Source organism: Amphiprion ocellaris, chromosome 19 (assembly GCF_022539595.1).
Source record: "Amphiprion ocellaris isolate individual 3 ecotype Okinawa chromosome 19, ASM2253959v1, whole genome shotgun sequence".
Taxonomy (NCBI): Eukaryota; Metazoa; Chordata; class Actinopteri; family Pomacentridae; genus Amphiprion; species Amphiprion ocellaris.
The window spans coordinates 20981235-20998261 of NC_072784.1; the positions used below are offsets into that span (position 1 = coordinate 20981235).

The 17027-nt window shown below is 40.7% G+C and overlaps 1 protein-coding gene and 1 long non-coding RNA gene across 2 annotated transcripts; one reads left to right on the forward strand and one right to left on the reverse strand.

The window, feature by feature from the left end:
* Window positions 1-11441, forward strand: LOC111580732 (myosin heavy chain, fast skeletal muscle-like). Its single transcript, XM_023288599.3, has 41 exons — window positions 1-57; window positions 262-311; window positions 405-627; window positions 756-899; window positions 997-1153; window positions 1318-1345; window positions 1434-1545; window positions 1634-1726; window positions 1802-1865; window positions 2482-2580; window positions 2666-2769; window positions 2868-3006; window positions 3124-3242; window positions 3349-3498; window positions 3587-3757; window positions 3843-4149; window positions 4591-4667; window positions 4757-4844; window positions 4927-5044; window positions 5155-5278; window positions 5376-5512; window positions 5628-5883; window positions 6086-6328; window positions 6441-6617; window positions 6730-6875; window positions 6988-7078; window positions 7173-7562; window positions 7679-7805; window positions 7890-8008; window positions 8204-8400; window positions 8508-8691; window positions 8780-8945; window positions 9168-9292; window positions 9393-9701; window positions 9782-9985; window positions 10070-10195; window positions 10312-10482; window positions 10578-10682; window positions 10775-10870; window positions 10984-11115; window positions 11313-11441. Exons 3-41 carry the CDS (start codon window positions 424-426, stop codon window positions 11328-11330), a joined length of 5817 nt encoding a protein of 1938 aa, XP_023144367.2. The 5' UTR covers window positions 1-57; window positions 262-311; window positions 405-423; the 3' UTR covers window positions 11331-11441.
* A 786-nt stretch (window positions 11442-12227) lies between these two features.
* On the reverse strand, window positions 12228-16836 carry LOC129347599 (uncharacterized). The gene is made up of 2 exons (XR_008599797.1): window positions 16221-16836; window positions 12228-15527 (listed from the first exon to the last, which is right to left on the reverse strand). It is a non-coding gene; the product is annotated as an uncharacterized LOC129347599 (long non-coding RNA).
* Window positions 16837-17027: the final 191 nt, after the last annotated feature.

Here is a 17027-nt window from a genome sequence, read left to right on the forward strand (position 1 = left end):
TGTATATAAAAACAGCAGCTCTGGCCATTTGCTCTAACTGACAGGCATCTAAGACAGGTGAGTGCAGGACTGTCCCTATGCTATGTCTCTGTTACATTAATATTCCACAATATTGTTAATAAGTCACATGATCAGTGTTTCTCTTTTTAGTTACATTCCTTAACTTAGACAGTTTTGATTTTAGTTTTTTATGGTAAATATATTTTCAAAATCTTTGATATAAAAACTGATATTGATCAACATTAAACTTTTATTTTGTAGCACTGTGCCATACACAGGATACCAAGGAATTCTGTTTCGCATCAGCAGAGGTAAATTCTATAAAACAAAAGCTGACAGAATTCTGTCAAATGTTGGTTCTAGGATAACTTTCAGATTTTTGTGTGAACTTCTCATATTTTCAGTGTCCATTAAAGTGCCATCATGAGCACAGACGCGGAGATGGAGCAGTATGGCCCGGCGGCCATTTACCTCCGGAAGCCAGAAAGGGAGAGGATTGAGGCCCAGACTGCTCCATTTGATGCCAAAACAGCCTTCTTTGTGCCCGATAATGATGAGATGTATCTCAAGGGTAAACTAGTCAAAAAGGAGGGTGGCAAAGCCACAGTTGAGACAGATGGGGGAAAGGTTGGTGAATGATTTGAAATACCTATTATTTCTATTACATGTTCTATATCTGTTATTACTAACACATTTTCAAATGGATAGAATATGAAATCTTTCATAGACAGAACCTTTCTGCATCTCCTATTCAGAGTATCACTGTAAAAGAGGATGAGATCCATCCCAGGAATCCTCCAAAGTTCGATAAGATGGAGGACATGGCCATGATGACCCACCTCAACGAGCCATCTGTGTTGTATAACCTCAAAGAGCGTTACGCCTCATGGATGATCTATGTAAGTTCTTACTTTGATTATAACTGTTAAACTAACATGCAGATCTTTATATGTTCAAATGTGATGTATTTATATTATTCACTCTCTACTATGACAGACCTACTCTGGGTTGTTCTGCGTTGTCGTAAATCCCTACAAATGGCTTCCCGTGTATGACGCTACATGTGTAGCAGCATACAGAGGCAAAAAGAGGATTGAGGCTCCACCCCACATCTTCTCCATCTCTGACAATGCCTATCAGTTCATGCTCACTGGTAAGATCAGAATTGCTAATAAAGTTGGCACAAATTTAATGGAAGAAATTACCTCAAACATATGCTTTAGTTACTACTAAGTACAAAATAGTTAACTAAATATACAATTATTAAAGGAAAAGTGATGATGGAACTCATGTGAAGTATGAATGTTTGTATTTTAGATCGTGAGAACCAGTCTGTCCTGATCACGTGAGTATAACACAAACTTGTATGTTAAAGATTTGTAAACTTCATGATCATGAAGCTGAACCTTGACAATGTGTCTCTTGTTCCCCAGCGGAGAATCTGGTGCTGGAAAGACTGTCAACACCAAGCGTGTCATCCAGTACTTTGCAACAATTGCAGCTCTGGGAGCTAAGAAGGCTGAGGCAACAGCTGGCAAGATGCAGGTAAATTTGATTGTTTAAGAGGGAAGATTATGCCAGAGAAAAGTTTACATTCATGTACAGCTCATGTAAGTCACACCTTCTCCTGCAGGGCTCTCTTGAGGACCAGATTGTTGCAGCCAACCCTCTGCTGGAGGCTTATGGTAATGCCAAGACTGTGAGGAATGACAACTCCTCTCGTTTTGTAAGTCATCAAGTAACACACGTTTTCTTACCGTTTTCAAAAAATACAATGCTAGTAATTAATCTGACTGTTTAGGGTAAATTCATCAGGATCCACTTCGGCTCCTCTGGCAAGCTGGCTTCAGCTGATATTGAAACATGTGAGTTTTGACCCTTGGGTAAATCATAGTGTTCGTTCCAAAATAAATGTGTTTAATCAGTCTAACTTTATACATGCAATGAATAAAGTGTGGCAATCAAAATCTTGTGGGTAGCAAAACAGATTAATGAGAATATGTAGTATTCATGGAAGAAGAAGCAGTTGTGTTTATGTATTAAAGTGGGTATGTTACAACTGAAGCAAAAAATTACATATTTAGGCTGCCATGTGGTCATTAGGTTAACATTTATAAAGACATGTTTTATGCTGTGTGGCAGCATATGCATTGGTATTGTGTGGCTGCAGTCATGGTCATGAGTAGGCAAGTGATAAACACATTGACAGAGTGTCTAGCTGCAATCTGTTAGCTCTGTAGCAAGTTACATATAGACTTACATAGCACTCTATGAGTACTTACAGGGATAGAATATTTCCCAGCTCCCCACAATTTCAAGTGGTAGATATTAGGCAAGGATTGACAGATGCGATCACTGGAGTAATGAGAAAAGCAACACAGTGAAAGAAGAAATGTAAGAAAGATGGCAGATTCTCTGGATTTAGCTTTTAAAAAGTGTTGTAATACCACAGTTTTCCACACTTTCATTTGTAATTCTTAGATCTGCTGGAGAAGTCTCGTGTCACCTTCCAGTTGTCTGCTGAGAGGAGCTACCATATCTTCTATCAGCTGATGACTGGACACAAGCCTGAGCTCCTGGGTATGCTGGCACACAAGTTGTGCTTAAACTTTTAACAACATTTAAAAATAAGAAAATGTCATGAATTTTGTTTCTCTTCTTCCAGAGGCTCTTCTGATCACCACTAACCCCTATGACTATCCAATGATCAGTCAGGGTGAAATCACTGTCAAGAGCATCAATGATGTGGAGGAGTTCATTGCAACAGATGTAAAACCACATTTCACATTAATTTTTAGACTTACACTTAATATATACTTGTACTTTGTAATGTCAATACAAGTCATTTTCTTTCCTGTGCAACGAAGACTGCTATTGACATCTTGGGTTTCAACGCTGAAGAGAAAATCAACATCTACAAGCTGACCGGTGCTGTGATGCATCATGGCAACATGAAATTCAAGCAAAAGCAGAGAGAGGAGCAGGCTGAGCCTGATGGCACTGAGGGTAATTGATAAAATAATATAACTGACATTGTACAAGTATCATGACGTGGAAGACAGGTATCAGATTAATGTATCAAAGTATTGGGTATTTAGTGCATATATTCTGTCTTTGCCTCAGTGGCTGATAAAATTGCCTATCTCTTCGGCCTGAACTCAGCTGATATGCTGAAAGCTCTGTGCTACCCAAGAGTCAAGGTCGGCAATGAGATGGTCACCAAAGGTCAGACCGTCCCACAGGTAATGAAAATAAAGTTTGATGCCTCAAGTTTGTTTTTGAAATATTAGCATTTTGAATTCAGCATATTACTGTGATTATTTTCAATGCTGAAATCTCTTCCTCTAGGTCAACAATGCTGTCAGTGCTCTGTGCAAGTCTGTCTATGAGAAAATGTTCTTGTGGATGGTCATCCGTATCAATGAGATGCTGGACACAAAGCAGCCAAGACAGTTCTTCATTGGTGTGTTGGACATCGCTGGATTTGAGATCTTTGATGTGAGCAGTTGAAATATCTTTGAGATAATGGAACAGTTTAAAAGATCACTCTTTTGCTATGATATTAGACATGTTTCTATAATTACAGTTCAACAGCTTGGAGCAACTCTGCATCAACTTCACGAATGAGAAACTGCAACAGTTCTTCAACCACACCATGTTTGTCCTGGAGCAAGAGGAGTACAAGAAAGAAGGTATTGAATGGGAGTTCATTGACTTCGGTATGGACTTGGCTGCCTGCATTGAGCTTATCGAGAAGGTACGGAACCAAATATTTCTTGATTGATGCTAAAATGGTTGCTTGTGCTGGGAAACTTTTAACATGAATTGTAAATTCTTCTCAGCCAATGGGCATCTTCTCCATCCTTGAAGAGGAGTGCATGTTCCCCAAGGCCTCTGATACAACTTTCAAGAACAAGCTGCATGATCAGCATCTTGGCAAGACCAAGGCCTTTGAGAAGCCAAAGCCTGGAAAGGGCAAAGCTGAGGCTCACTTCTCCCTGGTTCACTATGCTGGTACAGTGGACTACAATATCACTGGCTGGCTGGACAAGAACAAGGACCCACTGAATGAATCTGTTGTTCAGCTCTACCAGAAGTCTGCAAACAAACTGCTAGTCTTGCTGTATGCAACCCATGCCTCAGCTGAGGGTAAGACATAAGAATCTGAATCAGAAAGCCTTTATTGCCAAGTGAGTACACACAAGGAATTTGACTTGGTGTATAGAGAGCAGTGCCTAGCAACAACAGACAGTAAAAGAATAAATAAATCTAAATCTGAGAAGGAACAGAGTCAAGAGTTGTATAGATATTGCAGACAAATTCTTACACTGAAGGCACTGTAGAAATGTTCTTTAAATAATATTACAAATTATGGTATTTTCTTTCATTGGTATGGTGATTTGAATAGTTGAACTGAGCTTGTAAGTGATAGAGCTGTAATCACTAAATGCAGTTTATCATGTCAATGAGGTGCCATAAGTTTGAAGATGCAGACATGAATCTGTGTATGTTACACATGATTTATTCCTGACAATAAGTTGATTACTGCTTTGTGGTGATGATCGTGATATTCATTGTCTTGGCAAACAGAGGCTTCTGGTGGTGGTGGCAAGAAGGGTGGCAAGAAGAAGGGTGGCTCCTTCCAGACTGTGTCCGCTCTTTTCAGAGTATGTATAGTTTCACATATTGGGAAAACAATTGAAAAATATCATATCTAAATCATATTGACCTATTGTCTCATCCTACCACGCTACAGGAGAACTTGGGCAAACTGATGACCAACTTGAGGAGCACCCATCCTCACTTTGTCCGTTGCTTGATTCCCAATGAGACAAAGACCCCAGGTAAGAAGGCCACAGTCTTACAGTATGCTGCACAGTAATGAAAATAATGCTGTACTTTAAACTATGAATTTCCATCTCTCAGGTCTTATGGAGAACTTCTTGGTCATCCACCAGCTGAGGTGTAATGGTGTGCTGGAGGGCATCAGAATCTGTAGAAAGGGCTTCCCCAGCAGAATTCTCTATGGTGACTTCAAGCAGAGGTGACAAAAAATTTTTTTTCTAAATCATAGTGATCTCAAAGGTATTGTGATGGTAAAGACTGAGAAGACAACAAGGACAAAATAAGTAACTATATCATCATATCTTACAGATACAAAGTATTGAATGCCAGTGTCATCCCTGAGGGACAGTTCATTGACAACAAGAAAGCTTCAGAGAAGCTGTTGGGCTCCATTGATGTGGACCACACTCAGTACAAGTTTGGACACACTAAGGTACATATCGTACACCAACAGTATTGACTTTGGTTATAAACAGATCCAGTTGTATCTATGTGTACCGACAACTGAGTCTGCTGATTTGACACCATAGGTGTTCTTCAAAGCTGGTCTGCTGGGTACCCTTGAGGAGATGAGAGATGAGAAACTGGCTTCACTGGTGACCATGACTCAAGCTCTCTGCAGAGGATATGTCATGAGGAAGGAGTTTGTAAAGATGATGGAGAGGAGGTAGGACAATAATAAAACACAGGCATTTATTCTGTGTGATATTGTTCCCCTTTACAGCAACATTGCAAGACAGTAAATGTGACATTAATTTTGTGTTGATTGTTCTTTCTTCCAGAGAATCTATCTACTCCATCCAGTACAATATCCGTTCATTCATGAATGTGAAGAACTGGCCATGGCTGAAGCTGTACTTCAAGATCAAACCTCTTCTGAAGAGTGCTGAGACTGAGAAGGAGTTGCAGCAGATGAAGGAGAACTATGATAAGATGCAGTCAGACCTGGCTGCTGCTTTGGCCAAGAAGAAGGAGCTGGAGGAGAAGATGGTTTCCCTGCTGCAGGAGAAGAATGACCTGCAACTCCAAGTGGCTGCAGTAAGTATCAAACCAAACAAAGTGTAATTTTATCACATGTGTGCATCACTTACTGACCACCTTGGTGGTCCCATATAGGTGGGATATAAAGATGTCACATAACTGCATCATCTTCTGATTGTTTAGGCAGTATGTGTTATATCACCATGTTAAAATATTAAGCAATTAAACTATTATCTTGTCTATTCTACATGGATTGTAGGAAGTTGAGAATCTCTCTGATGCTGAGGAAAGGTGTGAGGGGCTCATTAAGAGCAAGATCCAGCTCGAGGCCAAACTCAAAGAGACAACTGAGAGACTGGAGGATGAAGAGGAAATCAATGCTGAGCTGACTGCCAAGAAGAGGAAGTTGGAGGATGAATGCTCTGAGCTGAAGAAGGACATTGATGACTTGGAGCTCACCTTGGCCAAAGTGGAGAAGGAGAAACATGCCACAGAAAACAAGGTTCATTTCATTTTGACATTGTTTTGCATAGAAATATAGTGTTCCACATTGTTATTCTCCCCTAATTAAATGAATGCTTGAGAGGGATGTTAAACTTTATACATGATTTCAGGTGAAAAACCTGACAGAGGAAATGGCCACTCAAGATGAGTCTATTGCCAAGCTGACCAAGGAGAAGAAAGCCCTCCAAGAGAGCCATCAGCAGACACTGGATGACCTCCAGGCAGAGGAAGACAAAGTCAACACTCTGACCAAGGCCAAGACAAAGCTGGAACAGCAAGTGGACGATGTAAGAAAACAACTGTTTTGACTTTATGGTTTCACCTTGCATGAACATAAATGATCCGTGGTATAGATACTTAAATGCCTGAAATTAACTCTTACTGCCTGTCATTTGTCAGCTTGAGGGCTCACTGGAGCAGGAGAAGAAGCTCCGCATGGACCTTGAGAGAGCCAAGAGGAAGCTTGAGGGAGATCTGAAACTGGCCCAGGAATCCATAATGGATCTGGAGAATGACAAGCAGCAGTCTGAGGAGAAAATCAAGAAGTAGGTTTATTTTTTGGTTTGGTTTTCAATTGTCTTTTCAGGATTTCACATATTACTCTCCAACAACAGTATGAATTATGATGGTAAATTCCATCTTGTTCTCCACATTAAGGAAGGACTTTGAGACCAGTCAGCTCCTCAGCAAGATTGAGGATGAACAGTCCCTTGGTGCTCAGCTTCAGAAGAAGATCAAGGAACTCCAGGTATCATTATTTTACCTCTATACAAATATCTCACATTCTAAAACAGCATGTTTAAGTCACTAAATCTTCTTGATGGAACCATCATCAACTCTAGGCTCGCATTGAGGAGCTGGAGGAGGAGATTGAGGCTGAGAGGGCTGCTCGAGCTAAGGTAGAGAAGCAGAGAGCTGATCTCTCCAGGGAGCTTGAGGAGATCAGTGAGAGGCTTGAGGAGGCTGGTGGAGCAACAGCTGCTCAGATTGAGATGAACAAGAAGCGTGAGGCTGAGTTCCAGAAGTTGCGTCGTGACCTTGAAGAGTCAACCCTGCAGCACGAATCTACTGCAGCAGCTCTCCGCAAGAAGCAGGCTGACAGCGTTGCAGAGCTGGGAGAGCAGATCGACAACCTCCAGCGTGTCAAGCAGAAGCTGGAGAAGGAGAAGAGTGAGTACAAGATGGAGATTGATGACCTCTCCAGCAACATGGAGGCTGTTGCCAAGGCGAAGGTGAGTGATCTGGTTGTCTTCCATCAAGCACAGAAACGACATGAACTGTAACAGATGAATCTATCAATAGCTTTGTACTCGAAATGCGCTACATATATCACAATTTCTTTCTGTAGGGCAATTTGGAGAAAATGTGCAGAACTCTTGAGGACCAGCTGAGTGAGTTGAAGGCCAAAAATGACGAGAACGTTCGCCAACTGAACGACATCAATGCACAGAGGGCCAGACTTCAGACAGAGAATGGTAAGTGATGTGGAATGAAAACTAGCTATGAAACACGGTCATGATCATTTTTGATAAATATCACCTTTAAACATGCTCTATCAGGTGAGTTTTCTCGCCAGCTTGAGGAGAAGGAAGCTCTTGTTTCCCAGCTGACCAGAGGCAAGCAGGCCTTCACCCAGCAGATTGAGGAGCTCAAGAGGCACATTGAGGAAGAAGTGAAGGTATGAAAAATTTATATCTCCTTCTATACCATTACAGTTCAGTATAAAGTTATTAAGTAGAGAGTTCCAGAGCGTTTCTCCAAGGCATTGCTCCCTGACTTGGTGTGTTAGGGATTCAACTTCAACAATTTTTTCTCGAAAGCATTTTGATGTAACATGCACTGGGTTGTCTGACATAGACTGTGTGTTCAACAGGCAAAGAATGCCCTGGCCCATGGTGTTCAGTCAGCTCGCCATGATTGTGATCTGCTCAGAGAGCAGTTTGAGGAGGAGCAGGAAGCCAAGGCTGAGCTGCAGAGAGGAATGTCCAAGGCCAACAGTGAGGTGGCTCAGTGGAGAAGCAAATATGAGACTGATGCTATCCAGCGCACTGAGGAGCTGGAGGAGGCCAAGTAAATAAAACCCCTTGCCTTTCCATATCAGAAAAATCACCTGGTAAATCTGTTTGTTTTGTGAAAGCATGTCCATGTAAGCAAAGATGACTCTTTGCTCACCACAGGAAAAAGCTTGCCCAGCGCCTGCAGGACGCCGAGGAATCCATTGAGGCTGTGAACTCCAAGTGTGCCTCTTTGGAGAAGACCAAGCAGAGGCTGCAGGGTGAGGTGGAGGACCTCATGATTGATGTGGAGAGAGCTAACGCTCTGGCTGCCAACCTTGACAAGAAGCAGAGGAACTTTGATAAGGTCAGTGCTTGCATTAAAAAACAAAACCAGGTGCAACACAAGACTTCACCAATCCCAGACAAAATATTCTACTTCTTTGTGTTTCTAGGTCCTGGCAGAATGGAAGCAGAAGTATGAGGAGGGCCAGGCAGAACTGGAGGGAGCACAGAAGGAGGCTCGTTCTCTCAGCACTGAGTTGTTCAAGATGAAGAACTCCTATGAGGAGGCTCTGGATCACCTAGAGACCATGAAGAGGGAGAACAAGAACTTACAACGTATGTGAATCTCATGAAAATTATAAATGTAACCTGTGTGGATTATTCTCTGACTTTTGCAAGTAAATTTCATGAGCCTGAATGATGTTACAAGACAACCTGGACCTCAGAAACTGAAAACAATAATTTAAAAATATTACACCTTGCCTTGTCCAAACAAAATCCTACTGCTTTTCTCATGGGACAGCTATTAACCATATTTTCATTTTACTTGTTCTGTAGAGGAGATCTCAGATCTGACTGAGCAGATCGGTGAGACTGGAAAGAGCATCCATGAGCTGGAAAAAGCCAAGAAGACTGTTGAGACTGAGAAATCTGAAATCCAATCAGCACTGGAGGAAGCTGAAGTATAATCTTGATTACCACATCACAAACCATTTTTGAAACCCTCTATTTTGATTCTGCTCAAGTAAAAGATAATGTTTTTCATGTGTGTGAATTTTTAAGGGCACCCTGGAGCACGAGGAGGCCAAAATTCTCCGTGTTCAGCTTGAGCTGAACCAGGTCAAAGGTGAGGTCGACAGGAAGCTGGCAGAGAAGGATGAGGAGATGGAACAGATCAAGAGGAACAGCCAGAGGGTGATTGACTCCATGCAGAGCAATCTTGATGCTGAGGTCAGGAGCAGGAATGATGCCCTGAGAGTCAAGAAGAAGATGGAGGGAGACCTGAATGAGATGGAGATTCAGCTGAGCCATGCCAACAGGCAGGCTGCTGAAGCCCAGAAACAACTGAGGAACGTCCAGGGACAGCTCAAGGTAAGTTTTCTGTGATTGGTGAATAAAAAACAAACAATTTGAGAGTAATGAAAACTAACGTGAACTCCTCTTTTTTTCAGGATGCTCAACTGCACCTTGATGATGCCGTCAGAGGACAGGAAGACATGAAGGAGCAGGTTGCCATGGTGGAGCGCAGGAATGGTCTGATGGTGGCTGAGATTGAAGAGCTGAGAGCTGCTCTGGAGCAGACCGAGAGAGGACGCAAAGTGGCTGAGCAGGAGTTGGTTGATGCTAGTGAGCGTGTCGGCCTGCTTCACTCCCAGGTTTGTTGTCATTAATTCACAAGATAACAGTATAAAAATGCCTTATTCTTGGATACACTTAACACGACTTTTCTGAACATTCAGAACACCAGCCTTCTGAACACCAAGAAGAAGCTGGAGTCTGACCTCGTCCAGGTCCAGGGTGAAGTGGATGATGCTGTTCAGGAAGCAAGAAATGCTGAGGATAAAGCCAAAAAGGCTATCACTGATGTGAGTTTATGTCTATAACTCTTCTTTGTATTTATCTTTTTGGCTATTTCCATGTAGTGATATGGTCATATCTATTATAGATCATGAATTACACAGAGAACATTAAATCATTTCAGGCTGCCATGATGGCTGAGGAGCTGAAGAAGGAGCAGGACACCAGCGCTCACCTGGAGAGGATGAAGAAGAACCTGGAGGTCACAGTCAAGGACCTGCAGCACCGTCTGGATGAGGCTGAGAACCTGGCCATGAAGGGTGGCAAGAAGCAGCTCCAGAAACTGGAGTCCAGGGTATGAACTGTATCTGTTGTAAATACTCACAGCAAATGAATCTGACAATGCATCTCTCTTAAACCTCAAATAAATTTTCTGTCATCTTGTCACAGGTGCGTGAACTTGAAACTGAAGTTGAAGGTGAGCAGAGACGTGGAGCTGATGCTGTCAAAGGAGTGCGCAAATATGAGAGGAGAGTGAAGGAGCTGACCTACCAGGTGGTTACTCATTTATTTAATAACTAACATTATTTCATAATTTACTTTATCTAAGTCTACACTTCATCAGTAACAATCCTTTGTCTGTCCAGACTGAGGAGGACAAGAAAAATATGAACAGACTTCAAGATCTGGTGGACAAGCTGCAGCTCAAAGTCAAGGCTTACAAGAGACAGTCTGAGGAGGCTGTAAGTGCAATGCTTTGTGATTTTGACAGATATCAATATTGACGTAAGGGAAACTTACTTATATGATAGGGGATGCAAAAATACAACATACTGTAACTCTGAACCCTTCACAGGAGGAACAGGCCAACACTCACATGTCCAGGCTCAGAAAGGTTCAGCATGAGCTGGAGGAAGCTCAGGAGCGTGCTGACATTGCTGAGTCCCAGGTCAACAAGCTGAGAGCCAAGAGCCGTGATGCTGGAAAGGTAATTTAAGTGACCATTTGATACGGATTTGATCTTATCTTACTGGGGTGCTTTGTTTAGATTCTATACACCATTTCTTATTTGCTTTGCATGAAATGTGTGAATACTTGTTCAATGAAATGATGTATAACCACATGAAACAGATAACTTTAATGTTGATAATATGTGATGAATAATTGTATTTTGCTTTTTTCCAGTCTGAAAGTGCTGAATAAGAGACAACATCGGTTTGGAACCTTTTGACACAGTTCATAAAATATGAACTAGCTGTTGAATTGTTCTCTAACAGCATATTAATTCAATAAACTGTTTCACTACCATTTAAATATATCTGCTCTGTATTATTTAGTCTTAAATTCATCTATAAAGTCACAACACATTAGTTCAGTGAATATGCATTAGTTAATATGGCTGGATAGAGAGCTCTTACAGCTTAGCATGAGCAGCTTCCTTCCCTCAAAATAATCATGATTCCTATCTGCAGGATGAGGTCTAGTCAAGTATTTACAGCACTTTTGCTCAGTGTTCCATATAGCTTTTAGTGTGAAAAATAGCAGTGTCAGGTTGAACCTTAAAATACACCACATCTAACAAGCAAAATTTGAAAGGTCTCCTTTGACTGTAAATGCACTGACAGGCACATATATCCTGCAGAACCATCGCTGATTTTTACGTTAGTTATGCATATGGATGGATCATAAACACTGTCATTTTTTTCATATAACATTTAAGAAAACTACTTACAGCATTCTGCATAGCATTAATTAAATATGTGGATAATGAATTCTTTCTGAACAAGGATATTCTCATATTACACACAGACAAACAGAACGGTACATATTTCAGAAATCAATTTTGCTTGAAATTAAGATAGAGTGGTCTAGATGGAACCATACAGAGTGTATTTGGATGATATTTTAAACTTCTGTCCATTTAAAAGCTAGACCATACCACAGCGCACCATTTCAAGTCCATAGCTGAAAGTTCTACCTGTCTATAAGCAAAAACCTAACATACTGTACTTCATGAAGCAAATTAGGCTTAAGTTGGCTCACTTTGACCTCTTACTTCCCATCAATTTACCATCACACAAACAATATTTCAGACAGAGCTGGACAGATGTGACAGACACAATTTTATTACCAAGTTTTAATGCACATGTCCAACAAATGCCATAATAACACCACATGCTTTGTCTGGAAAGTGTTTGCTATAGCTGTATTTTCTCTTTTAGCTGATATCAATTACTGCTGAAACAGACAAAGCAAAAAATAAGTAAAAAGAAAAAGACATGCACAAAGTGTTTTTGAACATTGCCATTGCTGTGATTCAAGGCAGTACAAGTGAGAAGCCTGAACTGTCATTAATGTGATCCTGCTACAGCCCTAAAGTATGTAACTTGTTCCACAGTCAGTTCTTGAGGAAATTAACTTGATAATCTTGCTGTGCAAGAAGTGTGATTTTAAAAAAGAATCAGCTTAGCCTATGCAGTTATGTAAATCTGAAATCTTAATGTCAACGTGCTAATAATCTTTGTTTAAAAAATAAATGAAAAACAATAATAATTAAAGCTCCCCAATGCAGTTTTGCAATTTCCAATAGAACTTACAAAAGATTATGAACTTGATGGCTAATTCACAAGCAAAAGACAATCGTTAACATTTTAGAAGTGAGGTTTTTTTTTGCACCATTACAGCAAGTTTAGCGTGCAGCATTACATCCTATTTGAAGCAATGCATTTGAAAAAATTTCAGCATGCATCAATGGCACAGAAAGATCTACAAAACAATTTCACAGTTAAGCAAAGCCAAAATATCAGCACATCACTCAGAGGCTTCTTCAAACACTTACTGTATGAGCAATACATTTTAGACTAACTGGTTTGTAACATCACTGCAACTGTAATATAGTAAAATGGGGCATGTGGCAAAAGCCACACATTACTGATGAAATCAGTCACACACAAATGCACATAGACCACCTTATATGCACTCCAGAATCCTGTCATCTGTTTATGCTTTCTGACACATGAGGCCACACTTGCAAATGCCTTTCTATTTTTGATCATGCTGTACAACCTTATTCTTGCTGAAAATGTGGGCAGTCATCAAATAAATTACACATGCTACTTCCAAAATCTGATATCTCCCCCACAGCACATTTCATGTCCATATTAAATGTAAAGGGATTTAGGAGAGGAGGATGTTCTATTTCGATACGAGCAAGAGAGTGATTAAATTAAAGCCAGCAACTGAATCGCACAAAAGAAATTGACATGCTGACAGTTTGTATATTGCATTGTACTGTGAATCAAGTGTAAGAGAGCTGGGATTCAGATCTAAAAGTTTAATAACTACACAAAGCCTAATTTTTAAAATGTTGTTTACACAGGTTAAACAAGTATTACATCAGCATAAGTTAAGGACAGCCATTCATAGCCTCTTATGGTATGCCATAATAGGCTATTTGTGTTTCAACAGCAAAGAATTTTTCATCTTTCCTGAGTTCCTAATATAAGCAAATGGCAATCTAAACCTCCGAGATTGATCATGCTTTTATGTTTTTTAAACAGTTGGACAATTTCAAGTCTCATTGAGTCTCCACAACATTTTGATGTTATTCTCCAAAACTGCAGTGGCTTAATTCGACTTATATTGAATTTTACTTAAAGTGGTTCATTATATCATATACATTAATATATACATTGCAGCTAGGATGTCTGGAATTTGGTAAGTTGCTCAACTTGTATTTTAAGTTAGTAATTAAACTGTTTATATAGAATTCCACACTTAAATATTTAAGTGATGTTTTGCGCTCCATAGAGCTCCAATTACAGCTCTTCAGGTGTAAAGGTGGAGTCGGCAGTTCTGAAGAAAGACTGTTGATATTTAACGAGTTTGCATATTTAGATGGTTATAATGTTCCAGATTTACATTTCTCTCTTGCTAAAACTGTCTCTCTACCCACATCTCCCCCTACCCTCCATATCCTTCCATCCTGCATACAAGTACGAATATGCATGAACATAAACACAGTAAGATAGTATTGTGTAGATTGATTTGAGCCAGTTTGGTTTTTTCCCATTTACAGAGTACACACTGAATGGACAGCTAGTGAAACATGCGAAGATATTTGCTGGATTTGACAAAAACTGTATCAAATAACAGTCACATATTTTTCTTATTTAAGAAAGACAGGTAGCTGTTCAGGCGGTTATGAAATCTTTACTCGGCCAAGGAACACAGTTAGGTTATGTGATGATCAGCAAATGATTGTCTGTTAATATGTGAATCTGTTTGTGCGCAACATTACTCAAAAACAGACTAACAGATTTGGATGAATTTTTCAGGGAAGGTCAGAAATGACACAAGGACCAAGTGATGAGATTTTGGCAGTGATGCCGCTTATAGTCTGAATCCACGGATTTGTTAAAGATTTCTGTATCATTGCAAGATAGCGGCACGGTGTCTCTGTAACTATGACAATAACTGAATGCTACATCAGCTACCTGCTGACAATCACATGATTGCGATCCTACTGAAAATTCACCGCTGCGGAGGTTTGGGAATGATACAAGGAACAATTAATTAAATTGTGGAGGTGTTTCCAAGTTACATCAATTCCCACCGCCTGCTACATATTTAGGTCACACAATTCGGTATCCGTACGGAATGTACATATGCATAACACACGCCTGTGCTCAGCACAAGGTCAGGGAATGAACAACCTTGGTGGACTACTGCGCTCTTTGAGTGCTATTTTGTTTCTAATGTCCGAACTGTGGATGTAAAACGTGTGTATAACAGAAATTGTGCTGCAAGTCTGTGCAAAATTACTAAAAACTCAAGGTTCCCTTGTACATTAACTGGGTATTAACTTTATTAGAAGGGTTTGTTAAAGACTGACATGGCACCTGTCATGGACATAAAGGAGTCGTTATGGAGTAAATGACTGTTGTCATTATGGGTTGATAGAGGCAGCAGACGAAGCAGGTCATTACAGACGTCCATCCCCCCAGCAATGCTTTCCAGCTCTTCCTGAGGGATCTCCAGGCATTCCCAGGCTAGATAAGATGTATAATCCCTCCAGTGAGATCTGGGTCTGCCCTAGGGCTTCCTCCCAGGTGGAAAACCTCCAAAGAAAGCCTCCCCGGAATCAGATGTCCAAACTACCTCAAATGGCTTCTTTTGATTCGAAGGAGCAATGGCTCTACTCAGAGCTCAATTCCGGATGTCCAAACTTCTCACCCTATCTCTAAGGCTGAGCCCAGCAACCCTGCGGAGGAAGTTCATTTCAGCCCCTTGTATCCGCGATCCTGTTCTTTTGGTCACTATCCAAAGCTCATGACCATAGGTGAGGGTTGGAACATAGATGGACTGGTAAATTGAGAGCTTCGCCTTGCTAGTGATGCCCTTTGAAAATCAGTAGGTGAGAGGAAAATCACAAAATGGACAAGAAGTAAGCCAGAGTTGTGATCAAATATGTAACATAAAAAGAAAATAAACCCTAAGGAAATCCATGAAGACATTACTGTTTTGACTGACATCTTGGGGATTAGCAAACTATGTTACAATTCACAAGGAAGCTCAGGTGCAGGGAATGAAAAACGAATATCATGTGTTACTGGAATATAACACAATGACCCATAGATAAGGTATGGTGAGACTGACAGAAAACAGAGCCCCTACTGGTGAGCTTAGCGCTACTACTGAGTATGAAAGATGCTAAAGCTAATGAAGGTACACTGTAGGTACTACCTAGGGAAGACTAGTAACCTAAAGCAGACAAGGAAATACTAACATGGACAAAATACTCAAGGATGAAAATACAAAGGTTCAACAAACTCCGATACATGGAGTGCCAATGAATCCAAATTAACCTAAGGAAATAGAAGGAAGCTAACGGAATTATTAGCCGACTACGGCGGACAACGCAAACCACAATACCTGTACAAGAGAACTCCAAATTTACCGAAAGCTGATGCTTCGGCGACTACTATACCTGAAAGTGGCAGAAAACTACAAGGACCGAATATACGGCAACAGAACTCAACACTAAACCAACACGAAGAATAATAAATGACAAAATATACTAATGCTACCAACCTGGCTCAGGATTGAAGAAACTTAGCTGACAAGCAAGACGAATGGTGATGTAGTGGTGAGAAGCCGGTGCAGGTGGTGTGGCATGGGGAAGAACTCAGGAGACGACTGGATTCGACACGTGGCGGCCAGGATCCAGAGTGTCGTGATGGAAAGAAGACCGGAATGGATCAGGGCTCAGATGGTTCGAGAATACTGTAGTCAATGGAAGATGATCCAGGTACAAACCGAAATATAACATGCATGGTAATTAACTTTTCACGAGCTGCTTAGATAATGGCTCGCATTCACAGCAAACTTGGCTGGGATGGCTGTCTGACTGGAGGAGAGGGGGATCAGCCACAGTGACTTTGATTTTTATCTTCATTGTTGAGTTCGAGTGAACATTTAAATCAAATTAAGGAAATTCCTTCAAGGCATTCTTGAGAAAGCTCACAAGACCATTCAGACAAATGTAACAGAGGTACGTACTTATTGATGGATGGATTGAAAACATAATGCCCTAAGCCACAGCTGTTCCTCACATGGAAGCATGAAAAGAGAGACGGAAGCTGCATGTGTGTTGATCTTTATCAATATCTGATTTTAAAAACTTAAAGAAAATGTGATGTGTAAGTCAAAAAACAGTACGCTGTTATAATAACAGGAGCAAAGAAGGAGGCGTGATGACATGATTATAGAAGCATAAAATCCACAAAGGTAGGAGATTCTATAACTGTAACCAAGTAATTATGCTTCTCCATAATGGCAAAGGCCCTAATTCTAATACACCTAAACCAAGTAGCTTCCTTCTCACGGATTCCTTTCAGA